Here is a 12,959-nt window from a genome sequence, read left to right as displayed (position 1 = left end):
TGAACTTCAACGGCAACTCTAGTAGTTGCAAACTTATGGTAAATTACAACTTATTTGAAAATTAAGACTATTTTTGAATGTCCCATTTAGGACAGTGATAGAAGCATTTATCTGCTCTTTTGATTATCGTAATACCTTGTATGGAAGGTTACCAGAAAAATTACCGCGGCACCTTCAAGTTGTGCAGATTTTTGTTGAGAAGGTCTTGAAATATCTTTTGCTCTGTCTCCTTATCAGGGTGGATAAAAATCAATGATTTTATTTTTAAAACTCAAAACAATTTGATTTTATTTATTTAAATTGGATTATTTTTAAATAAAATGCTTTTCTGAGGAAAAAGTAGTTTTCTATTTACAATACAATATAGTTCAAAAGGTGTTCATCATGAGATAAAGATTAGTTTTTAATTATGTAGTATGAGTCTGTAAATTCATGCAATGTTTAAAAATTTTTGATAGAAACATGACTGCAGATAAAGGCCATCTGGAGCATCCACTATCTCCTCTTCTCCCTATGAGATCCCATGTATCTGTCCCAAGCTTTCTTGAATTCAGACAGCCTTTGTCTCTACCACCTCCACTAGAAGACTATGAACCAACATGGCTTTGTGTTTGCATTTTGGGCAGGATCCATCTGTATTGAGTTTAGCTTTGAATGGCCTCCGTGGCCCAACAGGCATCCGGAGTAAAAATGTTTTATTCAATAGTAGAAATATTAAGAAAGTAATTGCATAGATCTTCACACCCTTTGTCCTAGCAAACACTGCTTAAGAGATATTCAAATACATTGACATTTGCTTATAGCCTTCCCCCAATTGTAACTGTTTAAAGAGTATTGAGGCAATTTGAATCTTCATCTGTTCATGTTTTCTTGGTTCTGGCAAAGACTCACAATAGAGTTTTTTCTATTGTTGAACTCTTTCCTTCAAAAAATGTTATGCATGTTTGCAAAATGGTGAAAGCACATTTTTTAAGTAGACTTTTCATAAGGTTGGCACTTAGATTTGTGTCCTGTCTATGCTTCTATACGTGTGAAGATTTTTTGTGATTAGGTGAGAATGACTTAGTGATGCTATTACATTTCATCTAGCTGTCCCTCCTCCGAGGAAAACTCGAGCTGAGCTTATGAAGGATATCGATGCAGAGTATTACGGCTACAGAGATGAAGATGATGGAGTTTTAGTGCCTTTGGAACAGGAGTATGAAAAAAAAGGTTCGTATTCTCATCTATTTCAGATTTGCTGTCCTCTTCTGTGATGGCCAACCAGCTGAATTCAGGGACAAGCACCGAACAATTTGTAATCGAATCGAGTCATTTGGAATCATTTCAACTTCATTGTCTTGAGTGGTTTCTGGGTTGTCTAATCCCTATCAAAGTAAAAGGATTGCGTTTCTGTATTCAACATATTGCCTCTCCCCTAACATTTTCAATTTTACTCTTAACAGGGTGCATAGGTTAGGAGTCTGTTCTATAAGGAACACACATACCTGTCTTCCTTTATAGAACTCTAGCGTAACTGACAGACTCTCCATTTCTGACCGTGTGGGTAGTCAATCCCTTCTTGCGAGAATACTTCATTAGCATTCTTTTGCTCTGCGTGCCATCCTTCTGGGCTTGCCTCCAATTCTCCAGTTGTCTTTCTGCAAACGAGATGGTAGGAGCTTGTCTTTTCTACTCGTGTTTCTTTTCATTTAAATTTGGCCTTTTTGGTGCTGCAGAGGATCCCTCTTTTGGGACAGCTCTGGCTGTGGGAGAGCGCATACTCAGAGATCATGGGTCTGCTTCCAAGGGGCAGACTGCTTTGCATTGCACCCACTTGGACAGCCTGCACTAACAGGGACCGTTCTCAGGAGAGCAAGGCTCGCCCCAGTGTTGTCTGCAGTGGGCTTGACCACAGGCTGAGTGGCTCCGTGATGTTTTTTCCAGGACCGGGGCCGACTACTTTCCACCCTCCATTTGGGGGTTGAGGTCTCTGGCTGGTTCGTTGGGCCTGGAAGGCAGTCAGAGGACACAAGCAATCCGGATTTCTGGTTTGTTGAAGTAGAGGTTCTCCCTGTAAGCTGTTTCCAGCTTCCATACTTGCAGCTCCCAGCACACAACATGGCACACCGTCCTAGGCTTCAAGAGCAAACTAGATGCATATCTCCTTAAGAGAGGCATATAAAGATATGATGGACTATAAATTACGCCAGGGTACACCTGGCAGGGCCTCCGCGTGCGCGGATCGCCGGACTTGATGGACCAAAGGTCTGATCCGGAGATGGCAGTTCTTATGTTCTTATGGCACAGTAACAGACTAACAAACTGGAAAACGAAATGGGGGGAGAGGTCTTTAAAATGGACTTTAAAAAAAAATAAAGTTCAGGAGTTAGTTAGGTTCCCCCACCTCTAAAATTGCTCATTTTTAATCCCCAGTGTAGCTCCCCTGGGCCCTTTTTGGTGCTAATATTGCTGCCGTTGTGGCCATCTTGGATTTCCTGATTTGAAAAATAAAAGCCTCTATCTACCTCGGTTTTGCTTAAAAACAGGTGTGATGAATCATCTGTGTTCCACATACCACATAGGGAGATGGTGAGAGCCAGTGGCTTAGCTTCCTCTAGTTCCTCAGGGGGGTGTTAGTGGCCAGTTGGTCCGAGGGCCAGGGAAAAAGTCCAGATTTGAACTGTGGAACAGCACAAGTGCAGCCGTGACGTGGCCACAAAACCCCTGAAAGGAGCTTGTGAGCATCCTCAGGGGCTGTGTGATGTTTGAACTTTACCTGATTAACAATGGTCGCATGGAACCCTCGGAGAGCTGGTGTTGGGGGTCCCCCCCATAGTGCCATGCGCAAGATGGGAAGTTCAGTCTGAGGGCGACTGGGATGAAAAGGGCTTAGAAACATAGAAACATAGAAATAGACGGCAGATAAGGGCCACGGCCCATCTAGTCTGCCCACCCTAATGACCCTCCCCTACCTTTCTCTGTGAATAGATCCCACGTGTCTATCCCATTTGGCCTTAAAATCAGGCACGCTGCTGGCCTCAATCACCTGTAGTGGAAGACTGTTCCAGCGATCAACCACTCTTTCAGTGAAAAATAATTTCCTGGTGTCACCTCGCAGTTTCCCGCCCCTGATTTTCCACGGATGCCCTCTTGTTGTCGTGGGACCCTTGAAAAAGAAGATATCTTCCTCCGCCTCGATGCGGCCCGTAAGATACTTGAACGTCTCGATCATGTCTCCCCTCTCTCTGCGTTCCTCGAGCGAGTATAGCTGTAATTTGTCAAGCCGTTCTTCATATGGAAGATCCTTGAGTCCCGACACCATCCGGGTGGCCATTCTCTGCACCGACTCCAGTCTCAGCACATCCTTGCGATAATGCGGCCTCCAGAATTGCACACAGTATTCCAGGTGGGGCCTCACCATGGATCTATACAATGGCATAATGACTTCCTCCTTACGGCTGACGAAACCCCTTCGTATGCAACCCATTACCCATTACCCCTTCGTATGCAACCCATTACCCAACCCATTATCCATTACCCATTACCCATTTGTTTCAATGTCAGGGTAATCGTTAGCAGGCGATGCTGCTTTGCCTCGAGAGGGGCTGGATCCAGATCTGGGGGAGGACCTGACTTGGTGCTTTTAGTTTTTGCAAAGATTCATGCCAAAGAAACATAAGAGAACCTCCCTGATTTATGACTGCGTTGACTGAACGAAACATGACTGCTGCCAAAACTGACTTGATTATGTGGCAGGTTGCTGTGGGTTGCAAAGCTCCTGAGGAAACATCCACAGACTAGGCAAAGAGCCATGTCTTTTGGAGTCTTTTATGTACGTGTTTTGGACAATTTGCCAAGTTTCCATGCCATTAATATATGTTAAGGTTTAGCACAAATGAGGAGGGAAGTGCCAGGCTATTCAGTAATTGCTTAATGGTAATGTGACCTAGTGATGCAAAATTTAACATGATCTGTTCTGAAATTTTGATTTAATTTTCTCCTCTCTTTCATTCTAATCCCAACTGGACCAGAATTCAAGCGTTCGTGGGATCGTAATAGCAGGGCGGGAGCAAGGTGGGGTATACAAGTTCAGCCGTCAAAGGTTGCAGAGATGTATATCCCTAGTGAATATGTGTGAAGTGTGCATGCATATCTCTCTCGAAATGGAGAAACTCGAGTATATATCAAACAACAACTAACCTCCAGTATTAGATACCGAGTGTATCGCCATTAATTAAATTAAAGGCGATACACTCGGTCTATAATACTGGAGGTCATGCATAATAATTAGGATCTACTGAAAACCTAGCTTTGTTGTATCCAAAGTATGAATTCAACATGGTATGGAAGGGGAAAAGAATCAAATTCATTGAATGTTGCTTTTATGCCAAATCCTGCTTTTGTCTTAAGTCATTGCAGAAGCTGTGGAAAAATGGAAGGCTGAGAAAGAGAATCATCTCGCCAGAGGAGAAAAAGCAGAAGAGGATGACATCAATATTTATGCCGTTAATGACAAGGAGGTACTGAAAGGATAAATGGCTCAGCTTATGGGAAAGAAAATGATTTGATCTGTATGAACACCTTCATACTGGGAGTGGTGCAGCTGCATGCATAATTTCATGCTATTTTGAATCTTGCAAAAATGGGTTGAAGATCCATTATGGTGAAAGAAAATGAAAGTTTTGGCCATTTGGACAGATTCTCTTTTATCCATGAAGGATCTGCTTTTCTCTGCTTTCTATCGGATGCGGCTTTTGAGTAGATGAAAATCAATGCTGTCCCCATATGATTTTCGTCTTGTGATTCAGAGTGCTGGATTGCAAAGGTTGGATTATTATAATGCACTGGATTTGGGGATGTCATCCTCCAAATGTGGATCTTTACAAGTGGTTTGGAATGCTGCAGTGTGTTTAATCTTTTGTGGCAGTAAATTTGAGCACGTGGCAGTTTTACTACGAAAATTGCATTAGCTACCTTTTGAATCTCAAATAGTGTTTAATGTGTCGGTATTGATTTTTCATGCAATTCACCAGATACTGTGGTATCTTTCACATGCTGTGATATTACATCAGCCCATCGATCCTTAAGATGTGTTAAGAGTGGATAGAGTAGCTGGTTTTAAGAAAGGTTTGGACAGGTTCCCGGAGGAAAAGTCCATAGTCTGTTATTGAGAAAGATGTGGGAAGCCACTGCTTGCCTTGTTTCGGTAGCGTGGAATATTGCTACTCCTTTGGTTTTGGACAGGTACTAGGGACTTGGATTGGCCACTGTGAGAACGGGCTACTGGGCTTGATGGACCATTGGTCTGACCCAGTAAGGCTATTCTTATGTCCTTAAGATCAGAGAACAGCATGTGAGGTATGCTAATACCACAGCTATGGCTATTTTGGAATAATCTGGTGGGACAACTGAGAATGAATAATAACTTTCAGAGTTAAAAAAAAAAATGATTAAAAGCATCTCTTTTTATAGAAGCTTTTTAAGTGGTTAAGAAGCAGTGAGTGAAGAATTGAAGTGATTAATGGAAATGTTCTCTGTTTGTTTTGTTTTATACTATCTCTGGGGTTTTGATCTTATGATTGTTTTTATGTATAAGTGAAATATACTTTTTTTAAATAAATAAAATAACACATGCTGATAACTTGTATATGTTTAGAATAATTACATATGTTCATAGCTGCCAAAATTGGGCCTATGCATTATTCTGTAAATTGCTGCTTCAACTTGCTTCGTATTTGATTGGGGCTGTACACATGGGTGGAGCTCAGGCAAGGCTCAAACCTGTACAAGGAATTACAGAATATAATGGTTCCCCTAAGCAACCTGGGACAATCAGAGCCTTAGGTCCTACATTGCATTAATTTAGAGGAAAGGATAAGACTTTATGAAAGTCAGAGAATCCTATGAATGGAGCTATTCAAGATGTTATACATTTCTCGCAGTTCTGCATGCTATAGTGTAACTGTAACAGCTTAGTACGGTTTTATTGAATTTATGCAGCAACTTGAAAATGTATCTAAACTGCCACTCTCCAACTAGTTTCTTGTTGTTGACTTGCAGTCTGATGATGAGGACGACAAAGAAAAAGATGATGAAGGGCAGCAGACGTTTATTGCACATGTCCCAGTGCCGTCACAGCAGGAGGTGAGTAAGAAATCGCTGCCTTGGGGTAGCTCATTCCCATTCATTTTAATATTTGCTTCGGTTCAAGACCATTTTCTGCGTTAGATACCCACAAACCTATGCCCAGATGTCACCCTTAACTGTCTGTGCTAGCTTGAAAGTTTCAGTGATTGTCAGTTTATAGCCTGATGCCTTTTCCATATGTCTTGCACTTGCAGATTGAAGAGGCTCTTGTCCGGCGAAAGAAAATGGAGCTTTTACAAAAGTACGCCAGTGAAACACTCATGGCACAAAGCGAAGAAGCTAAACGCCTCCTTGGAATCTAGCATCTTTTTGCTATTAAAGCAGGTTACTTTGCAAAAGACAGACTTGACAAGTACCTGAACATGGCTGGTCTTTGTACAGAGCTAAATGAAACAGTTAACGTGCCTGGAGTTGATTCCTCCCCCTTAAAAAAAAAATATTTTTATTAGGTATACTTCAACAATACAAGGTACATCCAACTAACATCAGTGACAAAAGTCGTTCAAAATCCGTATGAAGAATATCTAGCACATACGGACCTCTACCTCCCAAACATTACAAGGAAGCAACTGAAACTCTGATGAAAACATAGTATATAACAATTTACAACAAAATAGAGCACCCAGGTATACCTTCTTAGGTTTTCTCATTTTGGGGGCTATAATCCCCCCCATTTGATGTTCAGCAATAATTATAGTGAAAAAAAGTAACATTGATGACAAGTCAACATGGCAATAGCCAAAGGAAGTAACCCATAATGCAAGAAAAAGAGAGAAACCCCGGAAACAAGAGAGAGACAATTTAATTAAGTAATAGGCTTCTCTCTCCATGTGATAGTACACCCCAATAAGGTCCCAGACAGCTTGGATTTTTTCCATAGAACAATTTCCCCATAACCAGTACCTTTCCTCTCATACACAAGGTAAAGCCATTGATCTAGTGTGTAGAAGAGACAGTATCTCCCCAGTGCAACAATATAGCTTTCTTCCCAAGCCCCAGGGCCTTGCTTAAGAACAGATGGGATCCCTCTATTAAAATAATATTGTCTTTGCAACAAAAGCTAAAGTACCAGTCAGTAGCGGACTAAGAAACTCCCACACTTGACTCCAAAATCTGTTTACTAGCGGGCACATCCAAAACATGTGACCCACTGTAGTTCTTAGGGACCCACATTTGGGGCTGCTGCCAGTAGGTGTTATATGGGCCTGATACGCTCTGAATAAAAATTTTATATTCACTCTCTTGGAAGAGCATGTTGAGAGAAAAGAATGAAATCCAAATTCCTTTAAATGGTGTCTATTTCTATCCCTAAGTCATCAGCTGGTTCAGCCGAAAGATTGTCTAATGGTGACGTCTTTTGTAGATAAGATAAAGATAATTTCCTAGTGTGGCACAAACCCAAACACACATGTAATTTTTGGGCTGCTGCTACCATCTTGTCTCGCTTAGCCAAACTTGAAATATAATGATGATGAAACCCAGAATTATCTATAGTAGGCAAGTTAAAAAGATTGTAATTGCCTTGGTCATTCATCATATCACCCACCCATTACAATCCTATGTCCCTCCAGCGTCTAAAAATCCTCCCCCTACCCCCACCGCCCTGGCAGGAAATCCCTGTTTCCCAACAAGATCAAGAAAAGATTATATTTAAACAGTTGTGGCATAATCGTTTCCAACTATTTCTCTTATATGACTAAATTAAATGGCTAGCAACACCTTTTCCTAAGCTTAAAGACTTGGCATGTAATAAGTATGTTTATCTCAGGACAAGCAGGCAGCATATTCTCATGTATGGGTGACGTCACCGACGGAGCCCCGGTATGGACCACTTTAAAAGTGCATCACCATTTTAAGACTTTAGTAAGTTCGCGATAGCCCAAACTGCGCATGCACAAGTGCCTTCCTGCCCGACGTAGGGCACGCGGTCCCTCAGTTTTCTAGTTTCCGCGGAGCTAGTAAGACTCACTTCAGCTTCTGTTGAAGATTATTTTTCTTGCTTGCCTTCCCGCTCTCGCGAATTGTGATTTTTTTTTTTTTTCCTCATAATTTGTTTCTTATCGTTTTTTCTTTAAAAAAAAAAAAGAACAGTAGTAGTTTTTTAAATTTTATTTTCCTGTTGCGGGCTCTGGCCCACTTGGGCCTTATGGACTCTTCGCCATAGAGTTCGATTTGTCAGCGGCTGTCTTCCCGTCCACATCCCGGCCGTCGATGGGTTTCAAAAAGTGCAGTCGCTGTGCTTGGGCAATTTCGTTAACTGACCCTCACCGCTGGTGCTTGCAGTGTCTGGGACTCGAGCACCATGCCGACTCTTGCTCCTATTGCTCGTCCCTTCAGAAACGCGCCCTCAAAAACCGGTTACTTCAGCAAAGACTACTATTCGGCGCCGCAATGAACATGGAGCCAAGTTCATCTCTGACACCGTCCGTGATACCCAAGACCGCACCGACCAAGACGATGCCAAGGGTGCATCCACCATTGTTAACTCTGGTGTCGCAACTCACAGTGGGTAAGCTGGCTAGGAAGCCTTCCCCTACCCCCTCTGGGCCTCAGCAGCAGTGAGCCAAGTCCTGTGAACCTCGAGGAAACCCAAAAAACGTTCCGCTCCGATTTCGGTGAGTGCCTCGACTTCGGCCTCCTCATTGCCAGAGCATAGAACCACACTGAAGGTATTGGCAAAAAAGCCAGCAGTACTGGTGCATACTTTGAAGCAACAGATTCAAGACTTGCTTAGGGATGAGTTACGGGACCAGTTACAAATTCTGCTCCCGACTCAAATTTTTCCCTTGTCGACATCGACTCCACTGGTGCCAGTCCGGTCTGAGCCTCAAGGCTTTTCATCGTCTACTCAAGTCCTCCTCCTTCACACAGACAATCAAGTAGCAATGTACTACATAAACAAGCAAGGAGGCACGGGCTCTCTCCTGTTGTGTCAGGAGGCCCAGACGACAGCTCGCAATCTGTTCTTAAAGGCTGTCTATATTCAAGGGGAGAAGAATTCCCTAGCAGACAACCTCAGCAGAATTCTTCAGCCTCACAAATGGACTCTCAACTCTGCAACTCTCCAGTCCATCTTTGCTCAGTGGGGCACTCCTCAAGTGGACTTGTTTGTGGCTCTTCACAATCACCAGCTGCCCCAGTTTTGCTCCAGACTTTACTCTCCCCTCCATCTGGAAACAGATCCATTTTTCCTAGATTGGACGGTCCTGTGTCTTCCTTCCAATCCCTCTCGTGAAGAACTCTGTTCAAACTCAAGAGAGAAGCAGCCACCATGATTCTTATTGCTCTACGGTGGCCCAAGCAACATTGGTTCTCCCTTCTTCTTCAACAGCTCCAGGGAGGCCATATCTCTTCCAATATTTCCTACTATGCTTACTCAGAATCAGGAATCACTCTTACATCCCAACCTGCCATCACTACACCTGACAGCTTGGTTTTTCTCGGGTTAAGTTCTTCTGAATTACGTCTCTCTCAGCCTGTACGTTCCATTATTGATGCCTCCCGGAAACCAGCCACTCAACAATGTTACCAAGAAAAGTGGACTCGGTTTTCTTCCTGGTGTCTTCATCATCATCATCATCATGATCCAACTTTCTTAGCAGTGGAATTGGTGTTGGATTATCTATTTTCTCTGTCTGACTCTGGACTCAAATCTACATCTATCAGAGTTCATCTCAGTGCTTTTACAGCTTTTCACCTACCAGTGGAGGGAAAGCCTCTCACTTCTCATCCTTTTGGTTTCCAGATTCTCGAAGGGACTTTTCAATATTAAACCACCTCTCAAACCCCCACCTGTAGTCTGGGACCTCAATGTGATACATTCCAGCTTGATGAAGCCACCATTTGAACCAATGGCCACCTGGAAAGTAGTTTTCCTTATTGCTCTCATCCCTGCCAGGAGGGTCAGTGAGTTAGAAGCATTAGTAGCAAATCCACCCTTCACAGTTTTTCATCATGACAAGGTGGTTCTTCGAACACATCCAAAGTTTCTTCCAAAAGTTGTCACTGAATTTCATTTCAATCAGTCAATTGTTCTACCAGTGTTTTTTCCTAAGCCTCATTCTCATGCTGGAGAAACTGCATTACATTGACCGGACAAAGCCACATCAAACATCTCCCCAACTGTTCATCTCGTTTGATCCAAATAAGTTGGGGCATCCTGTTTCCAAGAGAACGCTTTCCAACTGGCTGGCTGGCTGCATCTCGTACTGCTATGCTCAGACTAGACTGGCACTGGAGAGTCGTGTCACAGCCCACAAAATTAGAGCTATGGCAGCTTCTGTGGCTTTTCTCAGATCTACTCCCATTGAGGAAATCTGTAAAGCTGGCACCTTGTCCTCAGGTCATACCTTCATTTCTCACTACTGTCTGGAGTCCTTCTCCAGACGGGATGGGCACTTCAGCCAATCTGTATTACAACATTTATTTTCCTAAGGCCAACACTCCTACCATCCCATTTCTGTTAGTTTGGAGGTCACCCATACGTGAGACTCTGCTGCCTGCTTGTCCAGGGATAAAACACAGTTACTTACCGTAATAGGTTGCCCCGTTATCCAGGGACAGCAGGCAGATATTCTCACAACCCACTCATCTCCGTGGGTTGGCTTCTTAACTGGCTTATCTTAACTGAGGGACTGTGTGCCTTACGTCGGGCGGGAAGGCACTCTTGCATGTGCGGTTCGGGCTATCGCAAACTTTCTAAAGTCTTAAAGTGGTCCGTATCGGGGCTCCGTCAGTGACATCACCCTTACGTGAGAATATCTGCCTGCTGTCCCTGGATAAAGGGGCAACCTATTACGGTAAGTAACTGTGCTGTATGATAATGGTGACAATATTGAGAACTCTGCACCAGAGAGTAATAAGTACCCAGCAACAAATCTCTTGATTGCATTCCATAGAACAAATTATAAAACTTTAAATCAACCAAATCCCAACTCCCCTTCACTCTGTATCCTGGGATGTTTCCCACCCCATTTAAAGCATAAATAGTTACAATACTGTAGAAACCATGGCATGAAACTAGCAGCATATTGTACAAGAAAATCTGACCCGATTAAAGATATAGGTCAGGCTTCCCAGAGCACTAATTTCTCCAGAGTGCATGAATATTAATTCCTAGATATCAGATAGAGATCCCACTACCTCTTTCAGAGGATCACTGAAGTGGAAACTAAGCTTGTGCTTTTGGTGCCAAAATGGAGATTAGCCATCAGGGGGTTGCCCTGGGATTGATGAGACTGTTCCCAGAGATTTTACAGCGTACTCATTTCTAACTGGGCCTCCTAGAATTTGTTCTCTTGAGCAGTGAAGACTACAAAGCTATAGCTATTTTAGATTTCTAAAATCTAAAAATACCAAAAGTTTGAGTATTTTATAGCAATGTTAATATTTTTCTGTTTATAGTGTAAACCAGACAAATGTGTGTGTAATGTGCTGTCTTTCTGGTTAATGAGTCTAATGCTGAATATTTCAGCTAATATTTTGTAAATACTTTGTTTTATAAATATGTAATTCAGTTTTATAAGTTGTAGAAATCCTTTTTCAAATGCACAGATTACTATTTCAGCAAATAAAATGTCCATTTCATCATTGAACGTCCCTTTGAATAGTATGAATGGAAACATCTGTGCAGATCCATTGAATAAATAATGGTTAGAGTACATGACTGAGATAGTACTGATGCCTTAGAACATTTATTTGATTTCCTTCCTGTTTTAAAAATTCTTTGTGAAAAAAATTGTCACATTATTTTAAGTTATTGTTTCGCTTTGAATTAGAGGTGGCATGGTCAGATAATGTGCCATCACTGTTGCCACAGTTTTTGTGAAATCCAGGCATTTCCTGTTGATAATTAAGGAGTACATTTTATTTAGTCTTTATGATATGGATGGACGTCTTTGCTAACACTGGATTACTTTGACTTTTCTATAACTAAAAGTTTAGGCCTGGATTCCCTAAACCAGTGTATCACAAACTGTGTGCCATGGCATAATAGTGTGCCTTCTGAGATTTTAAGTGTGCCGTGGCACACTGGGCAGGAAGAGAGGCTGCGGCCCCTGTGTCAGCTGACTTCTCCTACTGCCGCGTATGCTGGGACTGAGTTTTATGGTCATTATCTGCCGGGACTCCTGGCTTCTCTCTGCACCCCCGTCAGCTGCTCTGTGTGCTTTTAATTTCGGCACACAGCTGCTGCTAGCAGTAGTTTAGCCGCGGTTTCATCAGGCAGCCTCGGGGCCTTTGCTAAGCCAGCTCACATTGAATCATTGAAGCGGGCCGGCCTAGCAAAAGCCCCGAGGCTGCCTGATGAAACCGCAGCTAAACTACTGCTAGCGGCAGCTGTCTGCCAAACTTAAAAATATACATTGAGTTGCTGTTAGGCTAGAGACAGGAGAAGTATTGCTGGGAAGGGAGAAGGGGTACTTCTGAACATGGGGAGGAGGGAAGGGAGAAAGGGTACTGCTAGACATGAGCAGGGAAGGGAGAAGGTACTGCTGGACAGGGAGGGAGGAGGAGGGAAGGAACAAGGGGTACTGCTAGACATGAGCAGGGAAGGGAGAAGGTACTGCTGGACGGGGGGGGGAGGGAAGGGACAAGGGGTATTTCTGGACAAGAGGAGCATGGAAGGGAGAAGGGGTACTGTTAGACAGGGAGGGAGGTAAAAGGAAGGGAGAAGAGGTGCTGCTGGACCTGGCAGAAAGGGAGGGAAAGGAAAGGTGCTACACACTGGAGGGGAGGGTGAGATGGTGCATGGAGAGAGAGCATGTTGGGTTAGGGGGTGGGAAGGAGGGATGCCACTTGAGGGAACAGGCAAGGACAGAGAGAAAGTGTGC

The 12,959-nt window shown here is 43.2% G+C and overlaps 1 protein-coding gene across 1 annotated transcript in view; it reads left to right on the top strand.

Moving 5' to 3' along the window:
- The window catches only part of LOC117351304 (pre-mRNA-splicing factor ISY1 homolog), a 57,581-nt gene extending 48,531 nt beyond the window's left edge, over window positions 1-9,050 (top strand). Inside the window, exons 8-11 of the mRNA XM_033926433.1 lie at window positions 1,090-1,212; window positions 4,393-4,502; window positions 6,043-6,126; window positions 6,324-9,050. Coding sequence (XP_033782324.1) covers window positions 1,090-1,212; window positions 4,393-4,502; window positions 6,043-6,126; window positions 6,324-6,431 — 425 coding nt within the window. The 3' untranslated portion in view covers window positions 6,432-9,050. The remainder of the gene's footprint in view (window positions 1-1,089; window positions 1,213-4,392; window positions 4,503-6,042; window positions 6,127-6,323) is intronic.
- Window positions 9,051-12,959: the final 3,909 nt, after the last annotated feature.

Source organism: Geotrypetes seraphini, chromosome 17 (genome assembly GCF_902459505.1).
Source record: "Geotrypetes seraphini chromosome 17, aGeoSer1.1, whole genome shotgun sequence".
Lineage (NCBI taxonomy): Eukaryota > Metazoa > Chordata > Amphibia > Gymnophiona > Dermophiidae > Geotrypetes > Geotrypetes seraphini.
The sequence above is the reverse complement of the archived record's forward strand: the minus strand, read 5'-3'. Positions and strand labels throughout refer to the sequence as shown.